At 52.7% G+C, this 12,763-nt stretch overlaps 1 protein-coding gene across 2 annotated transcripts in view; it reads right to left on the minus strand.

Moving 5' to 3' along the window:
- The window catches only part of AMPD1 (adenosine monophosphate deaminase 1), a 13,398-nt gene extending 1,352 nt beyond the window's left edge, over positions 1-12,046 (minus strand). The window contains exons 1-15 of one of the 2 annotated variants that reach the window (XM_068659828.1): positions 11,908-12,046; positions 8,504-8,678; positions 7,836-8,001; positions 6,550-6,712; positions 6,100-6,319; positions 5,455-5,584; positions 4,989-5,183; positions 4,623-4,754; positions 4,362-4,525; positions 4,107-4,233; positions 3,489-3,652; positions 3,022-3,142; positions 2,405-2,578; positions 2,134-2,244; positions 1,861-2,012 (exon numbers count right to left, since the gene is read on the minus strand). In XM_068659828.1, coding sequence (XP_068515929.1) covers positions 1,861-2,012; positions 2,134-2,244; positions 2,405-2,578; positions 3,022-3,142; positions 3,489-3,652; positions 4,107-4,233; positions 4,362-4,525; positions 4,623-4,754; positions 4,989-5,183; positions 5,455-5,584; positions 6,100-6,319; positions 6,550-6,712; positions 7,836-8,001; positions 8,504-8,678; positions 11,908-11,929 — 2,216 coding nt within the window. In that variant the 5' untranslated portion in view covers positions 11,930-12,046. Of the gene's footprint in view, positions 1-1,735; positions 2,013-2,133; positions 2,245-2,404; positions 2,579-3,021; positions 3,143-3,488; positions 3,653-4,106; positions 4,234-4,361; positions 4,526-4,622; positions 4,755-4,988; positions 5,184-5,454; positions 5,585-6,099; positions 6,320-6,549; positions 6,713-7,835; positions 8,002-8,503; positions 8,679-11,907 lie in introns of those variants that run through there. The other variant, XM_068659829.1, reaches the window with a different exon arrangement.
- Positions 12,047-12,763: the final 717 nt, after the last annotated feature.

Below are 12,763 nucleotides of genomic sequence, written 5' to 3' on the forward strand. Positions count from 1 at the left end.
AGATGCCAAACACAGCAAGTGTGATGCTAATCTTAACTATGTGGCCAAAGGAGATTAAGTCTGACCACTGTCATGGGTCCTAAGACTTTTATATAGGCAAGAAAGACATGCCTGACTCTCAATTTCCACTGTTTTTCTGAACGGATGAAATTCCGTTTCTTGAAAGTAAGTTTCTACCCATGCTAAAAAAAAAAAAAAAGTCTAAACATATAAGCTGTAAAGGCTTCCGCAGCAGAGGACATACAGACAACCTGCACTACTTTTTTAAAGGCTTGCTTTTTTTTTTTAACCTGACTTATGGTAGCTAAACACTCAGGTTCGCAATACTGGAAACTGGAGTTGTCTGGGACATGACACCACAGACTGCCTACGTGCCGCAGAAACAGTGCAGCTTCATGTAAGAACTCAGAACCAAGGGGGGACAGAGAGAAAATTAAACCCAAACACGAGTGATCCTGCTGCAATGTCTTGGTGCAGCTCTCAAAAGTGAGATTCTGTCAGCAGAGTGACTCCCTCCGGCTCTCAGGTCCGAGTACCTAACTCCCCCCAGCTGATACCAGCCTAAAGCCACAAACACCTTCGCCTTACAAAGGCCACCGCAGGTGAGCTGCCTGGGGCCGGGGCCGCCGCTCATCGCTTTGGGAACATCCCAGCAGCTGCGCTGCGAGGCTCGCAGGGCGCGGGCTGAGGACAGCGCGGGGAAACCTCCCGGACACGCAGCCGGGGACCGCGTCCCCAGAGCACCAGCGCCACGGAGCCTCGGGAGCCGCGTCCGGACGGGGACGGAGACCCGCGCACAGCACCACGGCTCCGCGCTCCGGGGCAGCTCCTGCAGCCGCTTCAGGCAGCAGCGCTGTGTAAGGCACAGCCCCGATGAATCCCCCCCAGCACACACCCGGCATCCCCGCACGTTCTCTGCGTTTCCCCCCCCCCCCGTGACAAACCGGGACACGCAGCCAGGGATGTATTTTTTAGGACAGGCCGCCCAGGAGCCTTTTGGGGCCCTTTTCTTCTCTCACCACAGGATTATCGCTGCGGGAATTTTTATTTTCTAAACGCTCAGACGGCGGGCAATTCTCCCGACGGGACGGCCGCTCGGCCGCTGCAGAGAAACGCGGGGACGCGGCGGGGCTGCGGGCCCCGCGCCTCCATCGGCCCAGCCCCCCGGGGCCGTCCCTTCCCGGCTCCCCCGGACACGGCCCCGGCTCGCCCGGCGGCTGCTCCCCGCCCCCCTCCTGTTCCGGGCAGGGGCAGGGGCCGGGCGCTCCCCACGGCGCCGGCTCGGGCGGCGCTCGGCCGGGGGGTGGGGGCCCGGCAGCGGCCGGAGCCCGGCGCTGCGCGGAGAGCGCGGCCGGGAGGGGCCCCGACGGCCGCTGGGGTCCCTCAGCGAGGCGGAGGAGCGGAGGCACCGGCGCCGCCCGACCGCTTCGGGCCGCGGCCGAGCCCCGCAGGGACGCTCTGCGAGGGCCGGGGCAGGCCCGGCCGCCTCCCCGCCGGGCTCGGCTCCCGCTCGTTCGCTGCCCCCCCCCGCCCCCGCCCCGCGGCGAGGCCCCGGCCGGGCACCACGGCCCCTGCCCGCCTCCGCGGCCGGGTGCCCGCGCGGTGCGGGGCGAGCCCCGGCCCGGCCCGTGCCGCCCGCCGGCCCCGCACGCACCCGCCCGTCCGGAGCCCGCAGCCCCGGCCCGCCCCGCTCCCCGCCCCTCTCCCCGCCCCGCTCCCCTGAGGCCGTTCCAGCTCTGGCTGACGCCGTTTAATGCCCGGCGGCTGCCGCTGAGCCCCCCCCCGCCCCAGGTCCCGCCGCAGTCCGCAGGGGCCCGGCCCCGAGGCCCCGCCGCCGCCGCCGCCCGTCCGTGCTCCTACTCGGCCTTGAGGCCCTCGGCGATGAGGTTGAGCTCGTAGCACCAGGTCTCGTAGCGGTAGGCCATGCGGATCTGAGCCACGTTTGTCTTCCGGATGTCGTTGCCTTGCGGCCCCTCCTCCTGGTAGCTCTCCCCCAGGAACTTGGCCTTCTCCTGCCGAGCACGAGGCCGGGCACCGCTGGCGGCGGCCCCCCGCTCGCAGCCCCCCCCGGGGGAAGCCCCGGCAGCCGCCGCGGGGCCCGGCCCGCCCCCCCCCCCCCCAAGAGGCACCTACCTGGTGGGACAGGCCGCACTGCAGGACGCTGTTCCTGGCGATCTCGCACATGTCGCAGGTGCTGAGCTTGAAGACCTGGGCAGCGATGGCGTACTCCTCCATCAAGGGCTCCTGCAGCCAGAGGCGGTGTTAGAGGCCAGCTGCTTCTGCCGGCCCAGAGCCAGCCCCTGAGGCCAGGCCCTCCGCAAACACCGCTGGCTCCACTGACAAGCCGGGCCCCTGCTCTCCTGCCGCTGTTCAGACAGGGAGAGGTGCTGAGCTGACACAGTACCTTGGTAAAATGAAACTGCATGGGGTCATCTGTAGAAAGGGACACCATGAGGCCCTTCTGGTGGAAGTCAGGCAGTGGATTCTTAGCGTATTCCAGGAAGAGGCTGTTGTTGCTGAGCGGGGACATAGCAATGGGAATTTGGGCGAGGAAGTATAGATACTGCAACACTGGGCTCTGCAAAGGAGAGCAGAGTTGTCAGGTTATTAGATAAAGCTGCTGTGACCTCCACCTCTTCAGGCTCACACCTCAGATCAACACAGCTCCTCAGCCAAGAGTCGGATGCACGGTGCTTGAGTCACGCAAAAGAACATGTAGGCAAGCTAGCAGCCTACATGGGAGCATGAGAGACCAATAGAGTTGAAATCTGGATGATTTTAGACCTCAACTGATTCCAAAGATACAGATTTATCCAATTACAGGTCTGTAATGCTGAATCCTTGGGAAATGTAAATACATTTCACAACCGCACCCCCAAACACACCTGGGAAAACCCAGGGAATCGTGCAATATCTGCCTGAAGCCAGGCTGTCTTCTGTCAGTTGAAAGCAGAGGATCAGCTGTGAACACGTTCTCCTCTGCCACTCCTGGCCTGTTCTGTGGCAGCCTATTCCACTCACCTTCTTGAGGTTGAGACCATGGGAGATGTTGTCTGCTGTCATGAAGGCTGCAAGCAGATGTGTGATGGCCCCAGCTTCCCCACAGTGTGGACGGAAGAGGAACGTGTTCATACCACGCTGCCTAAGCACATGGAAGGAGGACTCAGAGCAGGTAAACAGGGTTAGGTGGCATGTGCTGCAATATCCCTTGACTTCAGGTCCAGCTCAGCCCCTGCCAGTGTGTCCCATAATAACCCAACTTGACCTAAGAGCACATTACTTGTTCTTTCTTCGCTGTGCATGCAATGAACACATCTCTGCAATCCTAATGTTTTTATACCCTAGTCCATCACATTTGCTACTGAGGAGTGTTTGGAAATTGCTCTGGGACATGAAGCTCCAAACTACGCTGGTGGCAGAGCAAGGAGGGCCTCTGCCACCTTCTGCCAGTCCATCAGGCAGGTCTCTTAGCAGATCCTGGGCCTCACCTGCGTAGGTTGTTAAGCACCAGGATGTTGGCATACATATAGTATATATAGTAGGTATAGGATGGGTTCTTCTCAGAAGTCCACTGCTCTGGTTTTGGACTTTTAGTGGAGAACATATGTCCGCTGTGCTTGGATTCATCATCCACGCTGTCAAATCCAGTGATCTGCTTGGCAAAGTAACAAAAAAAGCTGTATCTCAAAGCTCCCTACTTCATCGTGCCCAGATAGGCTGCCTCAACCTGCCCCACTGCAGCTTACCATTGCTTGGCTGTAACCCACACCCCTGCCCTACCCAGGAGCAGAATTGAGGAGTGAGGTTGCAGACCTTGCTCCTCATAAACCCCTTAGCTCTATCAAGGGGTAGAAAGAAAGCTCACATTAAACCACTTCTCCAGGAGGTAAGTGGACAGCATTTCTTACAGTCCCCCAGCAGCCCAGAGCCTGACCTCTTCCTTACAGCACTTCTGGGCGTACATCCTTTCCCAGAATGTGGCAGAAGAGCTGCAAACCCACTGATGACATGTTTCATGTCAGGCAAAGCCAATGCCCTATTTCTTGTGCACAAACAGGAACATCACAGCTCACCACACCCTGACAACATCATCAGGTAACACTCACATGGCGTAGAAAGACACTCAGCTCCTTGTGGGTTTGAGGATTTACAGTTGCCTCAAACACAGGAACAAAGATATTTTCCAACATCTTCCCAAAGTGTGGGAGGAATTTCTGAGATCTGAACACATCACTGTGGACAGAGACAGGGATTAACCACTAGCAGAGGAACATGGCCTGCTCTTCCCATAATCCCTTCAAGTAAAAGAGTAAGTTACAGCACACTATAAAGCACAGTGCTCTCAGAACCACAGCACATACTAAATCCTAGGTACTTGGATCATCCATTTCATATTGGGGGAATAGACCCGATGCCTGTTGAACCAGCTGGCTAGCTTGTGCCACTCCTCAGCGGATCGCCCATAGATTGAGAGACGAGGCTCTGCATACTGGTACTTCGCATCCTCCAGGTCAGAGCCAACCTCCTGAGAACCAAGAGAACAGACAGTGCACGGGGATCTTCCATCCCCTAGGCACAGCAGCCCCACAGATGAAGTGCTTTCTCCTCCCCTATATTCCTACCTTGATGATGGTAGCAAAGTACTCGCCATTGATAGCATTTTCCGTCTTCAGATAGAGATCACGCAGCTCGCTGGCACCCACAGGGTTGTACTTGGCATTGAACTTGTCAAAGCGCTGAAATGTCTGCCGCCCCTGAAGTAGAGGTGATTAGGGCTGCATCCTGCAAACACATGCTGGGTCCAAGCATACCAGCTGGGCAGGGACTGATCTAAAGAACCCAGAAAGCTAGGAGCTGCTAAACCGTACCACAAACACCAATGTGTGCAGTGTGCCATGGGAGTACACGTAGAGAGGGAAAAGCTATGCCTGTGGGGGTGGATGAGAATGATGTAAGAATAGTTCTACAATAAGTGCCCAACCACTTACTGCATGGACGTCCAGGGAATCCACTGTCAGGTCATACGGGTGCAGATTGAGCTGCTGGAAAAGCTGTTGCAGGGTGAGCTGTTTGCCCTTGGAATCATAAACTACGCGGTCAGCATCCACACGGTAAGATTTCTTGATAAAACGCAGAAGGTGTTTCTGGTTCATGCAGGCTGCAGCATGGATGTGCGTGTCCACCTGAGAAGGCAGAGGGACAGCTATCCAGCTTCAGGATGGGATTCTTGGGTACCACCACGGGGAGGCTAACAAACCCCTTAAGTGAGACTAAATTGTGTGGCTCAGCCCAGCCATGGCATAGGCCAAAAGCAGCCATGTCAGTCCCATCCCATTAGCAGGAGCAATGCAGGTGTCCCAAACCTTGACTCTAATATCTGCATGTCTCAGGGAGGGGCAGGTACCACGACAGCTCAGCTGCAGGGTCACTAGGGCTGTGAGCCTTGCCATTTACCTTCCGGCAGTTGTAGAAATCACGGTGGGGGTTGTTCTTCAGCTCTTTCATCTCCTCCATCTCATTTAGCATTTCGTGCACCTGGAACTTGGATGAGAGGAATTTCAGGCGCCGATGAGCATAGGTTTTCCTGGTAAAAGCGAAGGGCAGAACAGTGACTGGGCACAGCCAGACAAACGCACCTGGACGGAGCTTTCGCCTGAGGTGGAGGAACTTGTGTTGCTCTAGCCTGCCTCCCTGCGGTGCTTCTGGCTGTACCACAGAGCTCTGCAGGAAGGTCTTGCCAGGTATGAACACACCCGCAGTGGGTGTCTCCAAGCCCTGAATACTGACTTTGCTCAAGACCCCAGCCAAGATTGCTGACAAGGGCCAAGGATGCTTTGGTAGCCAGCAGGCTGCGCATGTGGCCCGGTGGGATCCTGAGGCCAGCCATCCCTCAACTGCTCCCCTGGGGCCTCTGCCATAGAGGTCTAAGTCTGGCAGAAGTTTCCCGTTCAGGCTTCCAGCCACTGGGCAGGTATCAGTGGGTTCCTCCCTCCTTTCAGGGAGAGGAAGGGGCAACTCTAGCTTTTCCCTGGTTCTTCTTCTGTCTGATGGAGCAGAAGCTGTTTGGCTGCATGCAGCCGCGCTAGGCTAGGCACTTACACAGGCCCCTGTGCGATCAGGGCTAAGAGGAAGTTCATGTCATCAACAAAGTGCTCCAGACAGGGGTAGGGCAGGTCCTTTGGCTCCTTTCTTCCAACTGCCGCCTTGTCGCCATAGATGTAAACTACCCCATCCTTCATCTCGACATGGTATCCCAGGTCCTCACCGAGATTTCCAGTTTCAAAGGGATCTTGTCCATCCTTCACTGGCGGGGTGAACACTGGACCAAGGGGAGAATATACCACAGGACACAGGCTGCTGGCCAAAACCCCACAATCCTGCCATGCTCCTCCAGCCCCAGCACGGGGCAGGAATAGCCCCAGTACTGTGACACAGAAGCAGCAGCCTGGGTAAGCAATCTCCCCATGGAGCACTTCACAACCCTTTTCTGACATCCGTCTGTCCCAAGCTGAAGCAAGAGAGCAAAACCCTGCAGATGCCTAAACGTACCTGGGCCCACGTCAGTTGCCCTCCAGACATCACCTTCAATAGCACGCAGGTACTGAGATGGGGTCCTGGGGAATCTCTGCACAGACTTCTGCATGTATTTCTCCCGAATGCACAAGGCACGGTACAGGCCTTTGCAGACAACTTCAAAATCTTCAACTGTCACCTGCAAGAGAGCTTTTGTTGAATGCAACCACACAACAGGAACCCAGCTGCTTGTGAGAGACCCTGGAGCATCAAAATGCAATGAGCACAGCTACATTTACAGCCAGTTACAATCATCCCCTCCCTCCCACTTCTCTGCCTTTGCAGGACAAAGAAGGGATGATGGGTGAAGTCTTGGACATGGCAAAAGGAAGTTCCTCATGCCAGAACAAATGAGTTTCAGCTGTCATCTCCGCTTACATTCCTCACCTCAAGCTCTAGCTGGCAGTGAAATAGAAGCCAGGCCTGGGCAGAACGCTGGAAGCTATTCTTGGAGCCCAGGCTGAAAACTGAAGCATGACCAACAACTTACACTCAGCCAATATGCCAAGAATTTGTGATTTACTGCACAGACAAGTGTTCTGGGCATTTAAGAGTGGTCACACTGGAGCAGCAAGACAGAATACCAAGCAGCAGTTGCAGCTAGGCACAGTCATGGCAGAAGGAATGTGCCTCTGCATGGATGGAGTTTCAGCTTCCCCTAATGGCTCCTGTGCTATGCAACTCAAGCTGAGCACCCTGCCCCAGTCCAAGAGGGGGCAATTTGCCATCAGCACCTCTTAAGCAGCACAAACACAATAGGAGGCTGTGGAAGAAAGGAGGAGGAGAAGGGGGAATTAGGCCAAGCTGTGCTAACAGTGCTGTCCAACAAGTTCCAGGTGACCCTGCTTGAGCAGTAGGGTGGGACAAGATGACCTCTGGAGATCCTTTGCAGCTTCAACCGGTCTGTGATTCTGCCCTATGTGCACAGGTCTCAGAAAGGCGTAGCTGTGTGCAAGCTGGAGCAGGCTGCAGCAGAATGAGCATCTCCTACCCTTCCGTGCCCTCCCCCACTGTACAGAGGAAGTCATGGGCAGCATCCAGCATCCCCAGAGACTCCTTAGGGAGTTCAGCTCAAGATCCTCCAGGGATGCAGCAGGACACCATTAGATGCTTATGAGACACAAATAGAGCTGGAAGACACAGACTGTCCCCACTGCACCTAGTGAAGGCTCCTGTGACAATTGGCACTCATGAGGGCCAGGCAAGGACTAGGTGAGGTGATAACCAGCATGGGGAAGTTGAATAGCCATGCAAGTACCTACCCCAGAGGCATAATCCCCTGTGATCTGTACCCTCTGGAAGTCAGGCACCGTCTGGTACAGGGGGGAGGTGGAGATGACCTCATCAATAGTGGACAGCCTGGTTATAGACTTCTGAGCAACAGGGAGTGCCAGTGCAATCGTCTTCAGGCGGAGCATGCGCTTCCTCCTGCCAGGGAAGAAAGCCTCAGGCAAACAGCCCTGACTCTGTGGCCACACACAGGTCAGGGGCACTTACCAGTCATGTTCCAGCTGTGCACATCAACCATCTCACTGGTGCTTTCTGAGCACCTTAGACAGACACTGCCAAGAGTAAAAGCCACTGCACTCTAAGTGGCCACAGACTTTCAAAAGCACACGTGGTCTTTGGAGGTTGCGCCTTTCCAGAGAAAGGTCTCCCAGCTCTCCAGCAGAGCTGTGGCCATTGCGGCGCTAGTGCTGAGGTAACAGGCCAAGGGTGTCTTTCTGTCCATCAGTGGGAACACTTGGAAAGGAAACCCTGAAGCACCTGACAGATGCTCTGGGATTACCGAGGAAGTAACCCATTTTGGGTGTGGTGAACTGTTTTCACAGACCTTGATTTGTGATCCCCCTGCTTTCTTCCAGTTCTGGCTGGGGATGAGCAGGCACTGGTCCTCACCCTCTCCCGTACTACTCTGGTTGTCGCTTACCGTTTTTCTGGCGCGGAGGAACTCTCCTGAAGCATCATGTGTGTTCTCATCTCCTGGCGCGAGATGGGGCAGATCTCTTCCACGTCAAAAGGAGAGATCTCTTGCCTGATCGCCTCATCTTTCACCTCAGAGGCAAAGACCTTCTCTGCAAAGGAGCGCATTGCCTCATCCATCTCTGAAAGGAGAAAGCAGGACGCAGGGTCACACGGGCACCTGGCTCCCAGCCACCCGAACAGGAGGGTGCTCCTTGCCATCAGCTTAGAGCTCGGTTCTCATCTCCCTAACACACCTCCACCTCCACCCCACCTGGAAGACCCTGAGCACCCTCCAGACTTTTCAACAAGCTTACAGGGCCTGTCCCACACATTGTGGACCAGAGACACACCTAGACATCCGCAGCACACCAGAAAAGCTAAACACAACCCACAGTCTGAGAGTAGCACAAAAAGGCTGAGAAAGAAGCAAACCCTTGGGAAGGCCACTTAGGAGACTATACACTGGGGGAAGAGGGAAGGGCTGGCAGAGCCCTTATAACTCCAGGATGTCCAAGGCCTACTTGTTCCACAAGGCATCCAGGCAGGATGAAGACAGAGGTGGACATGGAGATGGACAAAGCTAGCAGCCAAAATAGTTTCTGCCATCACAAGGCAGCTGAATAGCTCCTAGCTAGGGTACCAACGTGTGGCCTAGGCCCCTCTCAGCCCATCACATTCAGCATCCTGCAAAGGTGCCAGATAACATGGCTCTATGAAAAGTCCCCATGGACACCAGGTTGGTTGGAGTTTTAGGGAGCTGAAGAGGGTTGTTAAAAACCTTTCTACTGCCAGCAAAATACCGTAAAACAAGAACCCAAGGGCTCTTCTGGGAACATCTCAAGGCGCACACTTGCATAGCAGCATGTGGACATTGCTGAGCAGGTTTCACTGGCAGCTCAGCATAAAGCACAGTGAAGATCGATGCTGAAAGAAGGGCACACAGGACCACACCACTGACACGTCCAACAGGACATCATGGTCAGCAGGTGAGGACCAAAGCAGAAAGGGCTGACATGCATGACAGAAATACGCTACACCTAAAAGAGATTTTCAGCATTGAACCTATCCAACTTCTGCTCCCACAGGGTCTTGTAGGAGAACACAACAGCATACTCCTGAGTTTACAGGTCCAAAGTCCTACCAGTAGGTTAGTTGGGAAACGTAACACAGTGGCTTCCTTTCCTGCTACTATATGTTAAGGCAAAGAGGTTTGTGCTGAGCTGTAAACACATGGGCAAATTTTGACACTAGGTCCATTTCTCAGCAGTGCAACATCACAAAAACAAGATTTCAGTAATAAATGGTTGGTGTTGACATATATGGCCTTAGCAAACAAAGTAGGAAGACAAGGGCAGGGACGTCATGCTCTGGGATTCATCCTGAGTAAAGGAAGTGAAACACTGAATCTGTTCCCTTATGGATCAAATCCACTAGAAGCAGGATGCATTCAAAAAAAGTTAATTTAGGCTGGATCTCTATTTAGGAAAAAAAAAGTGTGAATAGGCGCAAGGGAAGTCGCAGAGCGTTTCTCCTCCTGCCACAGAGGAAAGCAGTCCTCTAAACAGGAGCTTGGGGGTGCTAGGACAGTATTTACCAAAAACCAGCTTCATGTACCAAGGGACCAGAAGTTCCAAACCATTCCATGAAACAGTGAGGGGCACAACAGGCACTGCTGAGAAATAGCATCTTCTTGAACTGCTAAAAGTTCACCATGATCATGTAACTGCTGTTTGTTTCCAGTGATCATGTCTAGACAGTAACACAGCAGTGCATTTACATGTAAAAAAGAAAACCAGCAATACTCACCTTTCTCTTCTGCTGTTTGAGACGAAACAAAAACAAAACAAAAACAGATGTGATCAGCCCTTAAAAATCTAAACTTTTTTGCCTAATCATCAAATCAGTGATTTAAAAGGGACTGGTGAAGTACAAGTTTAGGCAAAGCCTTCCACTTACAAAAGAAAGAACAGTACTTGTCACTTTTTACACTACAAGGATGTAATTTCAGCATTCACTGTGCCCTGATAACAGCTTCAGCACTTTGTGCATAGATGAACCACACTGCGAATGCTATCCAGCTGAGGCTCCTTTACAGAGTTCAGATCTGGCTTCTGCCTTACAGGAAGCCCTGGGTTTCCCTGCAGCTGTTCAAGGGGAAGAATATTTTCTAGAACCTAAATCATCTCAGTCAACAGTACATGCAACTACCAGATACCTAGCCATCCAATAGGACCCAGCTGCCCTGGAAGGTCTACCCCACACCTCTGTTCAGGGACAGGGATGCAGAAGAGCATAGAAATAACTTAAGAGGGCAAAACAGCATTCTCCTACCTGAACAAAAGAGCAAATGTTTTAGTGACTCAGTGCCAGGGTTCCTTTGCTATCTACTTTTTTTTTTGGGCTGTGACTCACCACCCTTTATGAAGATCAGGATGGATAATGATTTCAAACATGTTTCTCTTTCATCCTCCTGTCACCTACAGTCACATCTCCACTTATTCACCAACAGGATCAGACAGCTGAGACACTGCAGCTCCATAGATTTTTCACTCCTGGTCTTACAGGGTGGCATTGACATTTTGAGGGTGCTGCTCGTGCCCTTTCCATATGACCCAGAAAATTCAGACAGACCTGGGTTCTGGCATCACTGCCTCCAGCTGCTGACTTTCCAAAGTCCAGCCTGCATTTGCAGTTCAAATGCATCCAGTCCTGGTATTTGAACTCCATGTATTCGTTTGCAAAGTAAGTATCCCAGAAATGCCTAGTTTGACCTTTCATTTCTTTAGTGGATGAAAAATACACTCATGAAGGTCAACAAACTCCCACTGATGTTTCAGGGCACGGCTTTAATACCAGCTTCACTTACCAGGACATATCTGTCACACAACAGAGCACTGCAATTCTAAACATGCTCTTTCTTATCGGACCTACTAGGTGCTTATGTTTTTCAGGGCTCTGTAATGGCAGTCACATGCCCTTGTGTGCTGCTCTGCAAGGCCTGACCAGCTGTACTCCTGATACCCAGGAGGTTTCCTACTCCCTGGAGACTGCAGCACCCCACATCTTCTGAGCTTAGCCAGGTTGACTGGAGACTCCTGAAACCCCTTTGACCCCTTCTACAATGATTTGATATCAGGCTGCTGCAGGGTGGACAATGTCATTCTTCAGTATGAGCAGGGCAAGATTTAAACAATACCACTGTTATTTTGCTGCATTATCTGAAAATGCCTACATGCAGGAAGAAAGTGCTCAATGACCCCATCTCCGTCCCCTGAACCAGAAAGACAACACACTACCAAAATCTCAGAGGCTGTAGGCTAACGAGCCTGTCCTGGTGCTCCCTGTCTCACTGCTTGCCTTCAGACCTACCTGGAATTTTCACCCGTGACATCTTTGCAGCAAGTTTGCAGAACCCCAAGTAACACCCTGCTGTAACAGAGCACAAGCAGCTGACTGAGTGCACAGCAGCCTAACTTACTTTACTGCTTTCCTTTCCCTGTAATTAGACTCTCCTCCTTTAAAAGGAGAAGGGAGGTGAACTGCAGGACTATTTAAAGTGCAGCCACAAGCACTTCCACTGAAACAGGTGAAACCAGGGCTCAAATTTAAGTTAGGCTTTCATTTCACATCTAGTAGAGTTTTGCCTGTTTGGCCAGACTGCCACCTCCCAGGAAAATATGAGAATATGGAAGTCAGTCTTTTAAGAGAGACTAAAACTGACATCTTCCATGCTAAACCAATGATTTAGAGAAAATCCCTAAGGCACAGGGCTGATATTTTCATCATAACAGGAGCTGTGGACCAAAAAGATAGGTACACATGATGTGGTCTAACCAACTACTGTCCCATTCATAGAAGATTTTCCCTGAGAGAAAGATCTACTCAAAAGTCTGGATTTTAGCTGCTGGGGTTGTACAAGTGTCCTCACATCTTCTCAGGTGTATGAAACGGGAAGAAAGAAAAAAAAAATGTAGGGAGCTATAAGGTATGATTTTGTTTCTGATTTTTTTCAGGAACTACCTTTATATAACTTTGTATTATAGCAAGGTGGTTTTCAGTCAGCTGGCAAGCCTACGTGTCACCTATCTCCGTAAGTGATGAACCATAACCAAGGCTTACCTTGCAGTGACCACTACTTTGCACAATCCAAGGTGTACCAAAAAACTCCCCTAAACTACATAAGGTTGCTTGGATTTGAAAGAGCAGGGTATCAATTTGTGAAGTG

The sequence above is a fragment of the Anas acuta genome, chromosome 24 (genome assembly GCF_963932015.1).
Source record: "Anas acuta chromosome 24, bAnaAcu1.1, whole genome shotgun sequence".
Classification (NCBI taxonomy): Eukaryota; Metazoa; Chordata; class Aves; order Anseriformes; family Anatidae; genus Anas; species Anas acuta.